Genomic DNA, 3,565 nt, shown 5'->3' with positions numbered 1-3,565 from the left:
TACTTACTCCTCAATTTCTACATAAATATTCACTGAGGCACATCTAGTCATTATAGAGTTTCTTCTGTGTCCCAAATGCGTGAACCAGGTTTTAACACAGAATGTGGAAAATGAAAACTGAGGAAGGAAAGATGCTGCATATTCAGCATATAACTCCACTGAAGAAACATGTCCCAGGACCTCTGCCCACGTCTCTGGAGAGTTCACACTTTTGTCTCCCAAAGAGCAACACAGACGCTCCACCTCCCACAACACTGGGTCCACGCACTCTAGGGCCACACTGTGTTCTGAGATAGTACTCTGATTCCTTTGTGGAAGAAGTAGGTCAGAAGGAACTTCCTGTGGCATGAACGGGGACCTCCTGCACTTTTAATGCCCCCTGCTGTAGTGAGTATTGGATTGCCTTGGTGTGTTCATTACTCAAAATTTTCAAAGACATATATCATTTTAAATATCTCTAGTTTATGAAAAGTTACTCTCTTAGGTCAGTTATGCATTTCATGGAGTAGTTGGGTCAGTGGAGATGGCACAGGCTCAAAATTGAGGAGTAATTGTTATCAAATACGCACCCTTAGACATGTCACAGTCTGTGACCATGTCCTTCATGTCACCACCCAGCCCCAAAGCCCCCTATATAGTAAGAGGACATGCAAATAGGGTCCCTCTGCTCATGAAAAGCAGCCAATCCCTGGCCTTGCAGCTCTGGGAAAGGAGCCCAGCCCAGGATTAACAGGTGTCCCCAGTCCCTGCTCAGGACAGAACACAGACAACTCACCATGGACTTTGGGCTCAGCTGGGTTTTCCTTCTTGCTGTTTTAACAGGTAATCTCTAGAGAATGGGAGACACTGAGGGTGTGAGTGGATGCATATGAGAGATAAAGTGGGTGGAGGAGTGTTTCCTGACCTGACATTTTTGTGTTTGCAGGTGTCCAGTGTGATGTGCAGCTGGTGGAGTCTGGGGGAGGCTTGGTGAAGCCTGGGGGGTCTCTGAGACTCTCTTGTGCAGCCTCTGGATTCACCTTCAGTAGCTACTATATGAGCTGGGTCCGCCAGGCTCCAGGGAAGGGGCTGGAGTGGGTTTCACGGATTAGTGATAGTGGTGGTAGCACATACTACGCCAACTCTGTGAAGGGCCGATTCACCATCTCCAGAGACAACGCCAAGAACGAGCTCTACCTGCAAATGAACAGCCTGAGAGCTGAAGACACTGCTGTCTATTACTGTGCCACAGACACAGTGAGAGGAAGTCATTGTGAGCCCAGACACAAACCTCCAGAGGGAGACAAGAAGGCTGCCCCGCAGGGGCTGCTCACGACACCAGGGGGCGATCAGGACTCACTCATTTCTTGGTTCAGTTCCAGAACCTAGGCAGATACACAGTAACTCTTGGTTTCCTGGCAGCTGTGGTTTAACTCTCCACACAGCAGTTTCCTTCTGGGAGTGTCCCTTCCTTCATGATTCTGTGCTTACCTCTTAACTGAGTGAATTATGGAGGCTTGCTGTAATAAGAGTAAAACATTCCACACACACAGAAGGCAGAATGTCACATTTTCTTACTTTCCTCCTAACGAATCATAGTCAAATCATCAAATCTTCATGATCCACATCAGTTACATCCAACCAGAGGTTCTGTTGGACCCAACACTGCAGCCCAGCCCCACACACCTCAGAGTCCCGGAAGGCCAGGAGTAGGACGTGTGCTTGCTGGACAGTGGGCACCAGAGGCATATGGACCAGTGCCAGAGGACAAGGGCCCCAGTGTTGATGGTCATTGACTTGACCCCCCTGTTCATGATGACCAATAGCAGCTGACTTCATGCAGATGCAGAGGGACCCCACCACACCTTGGTGCAGACGTCCAGGCTGATGCAGTCACACACAAAGAGGGACAATGAAATAGTTTGTCACTTCATTGTGGAGTCTCTTGAGACTTTTCAGCAAGTCAGGAATGGCTGGTCCATGCCACATAAAGAGCCTGATTCTGACTCTATTGTCCACCCATGAAAAGGTCCAAGAGGGCCCTGCTCAAGAGGATGGGTTTGTGTGGTTTCAACCTCTCACCTGCATCAAACTAGAAGAAGTCACCACTTTATGAATTTCCCACCTGTGCACAAGAGGAGATAGAGGGATGAATGTTAATTCTTCAACATTGAACATCAAAAACTAAACCCTTACTTCTTATTCCATCAAGCTAATGGGAATCATTCCTGGGAACATGAAGGGAAAACCATTATGTCTAGAAGACTAATTTAGTCCATAGAAAATGCGAATAATGGTTATTTGTAAAGAATAAGGGGAAATACTAATAAATTATACATACATCTTAATTCCAAGTCTAGGATGGAACCTGTCCATTCTACACACTTGTTAGCTTGTTCTGAAGGACTTGCAACCCCTTTCTGCTCCCAACTATGAGGAGTGTCCACAGGATTAAGGGGATCCTCACACTGGGGAGGTCTGCTGGAGTAGCCTTCCAACTGGATGGGAAAATGGTTTGATTCCTTTTGTGTTCATATGGGTGACTGTTTGTGTCACTCAAAAACTCACACACTAAAATTTGAGACTCATGATATGATGTCAGGGTGTGTGGCCTTAGGAGCAGTGATGGTCCTGGTGTGGGGCTCCCCTGGACAGGATTAGGGCCTTTGTAACAGAGACTGAGGAAGCTACCTTGGCCCATCCACCCTCTGAGATTACAGCGAACAGGCATTAGGGAGGGTTTTTACCTGTAAATCAAAACTGCTAGCACCTATTGTTGGATTTTTCACATCCAGATCTGAGAGAAATACATTTCTGTTGCTAGCAAAGACCCAGCCCATAGGCCTTTGTTACTGCAACCAGAATGGGTTAGGACTGTACTGTAACATGACCACATGGGTTGCCACCCTTGGATTTTGCTGCTCTTTTGGTTGCAAAAAGTGCAGCATCAGTGTCCTTCCAGTGATGTTCAAGGACAGTTTTTCTCTGGTCTTTTCTTCCACAGAAACAATGTCCTCATTGAAAGTTATAGGAGACTCCTAAACAGATGTAGCAGGAAGGCAGCATTAGAAGTGGGCATAACCCATGAACCATTTCAGTATTTACCACATCAGCACGGAGCCAGGTTGATAATTCACTGCAAGTAAGATCCCTAAAGTCATGGTCCTCCCAGTCACCACATCACAAGGACATGGCTGATGTGTGCTTGAAGGCATGGACATGAACACCACTCAGGAGGAGCATTGGCCAGAGGAATTTGAGAAGTCACTTAGGTTTGATCATTTTAACTCAACAAGTCTTTTTTTCCTAAACACTCCAGGGATTGTGTATAATAATTACAGTGTGAGATGTGGACAGAGCAACCCCTTACTGATTCATGGTTCTTGTGTGGTACGCACTCCAGTCACTTGAGGTGATGGTTGGTGAGCCATTGGGGCCAAAGGGTGAACAGGCTGTGCACAGAGGGTGCCCAGCTCAGTTAGAATGCTCTGCATATGTTTATTCCTACTTCCTAGTCTCATTCTCAATGCTAATGGACTTTCAGTGCACAGACATACAATGAAGAGTCATTCTGTCTTGATAGAAT

At 46.5% G+C, this 3,565-nt stretch overlaps 1 gene segment (V, D, J or C); it reads left to right on the top strand.

The window, feature by feature from the left end:
• The first annotated feature begins 706 nt into the window (after positions 1-706).
• LOC114489332 lies at positions 707-1,368 on the top strand. The segment is given in 2 exon segments: positions 707-822; positions 926-1,368. Coding segments are annotated over 2 exon segments (489 nt in total).
• The last annotated feature ends 2,197 nt before the right edge of the window (positions 1,369-3,565 follow it).

This window comes from Phyllostomus discolor (genome assembly GCF_004126475.2).
Source record: "Phyllostomus discolor isolate MPI-MPIP mPhyDis1 chromosome 15 unlocalized genomic scaffold, mPhyDis1.pri.v3 mPhyDis1_scaffold_12, whole genome shotgun sequence".
Taxonomy (NCBI): domain Eukaryota; kingdom Metazoa; phylum Chordata; class Mammalia; order Chiroptera; family Phyllostomidae; genus Phyllostomus; species Phyllostomus discolor.
The sequence above is the reverse complement of the archived record's forward strand: the minus strand, read 5'-3'. Positions and strand labels throughout refer to the sequence as shown.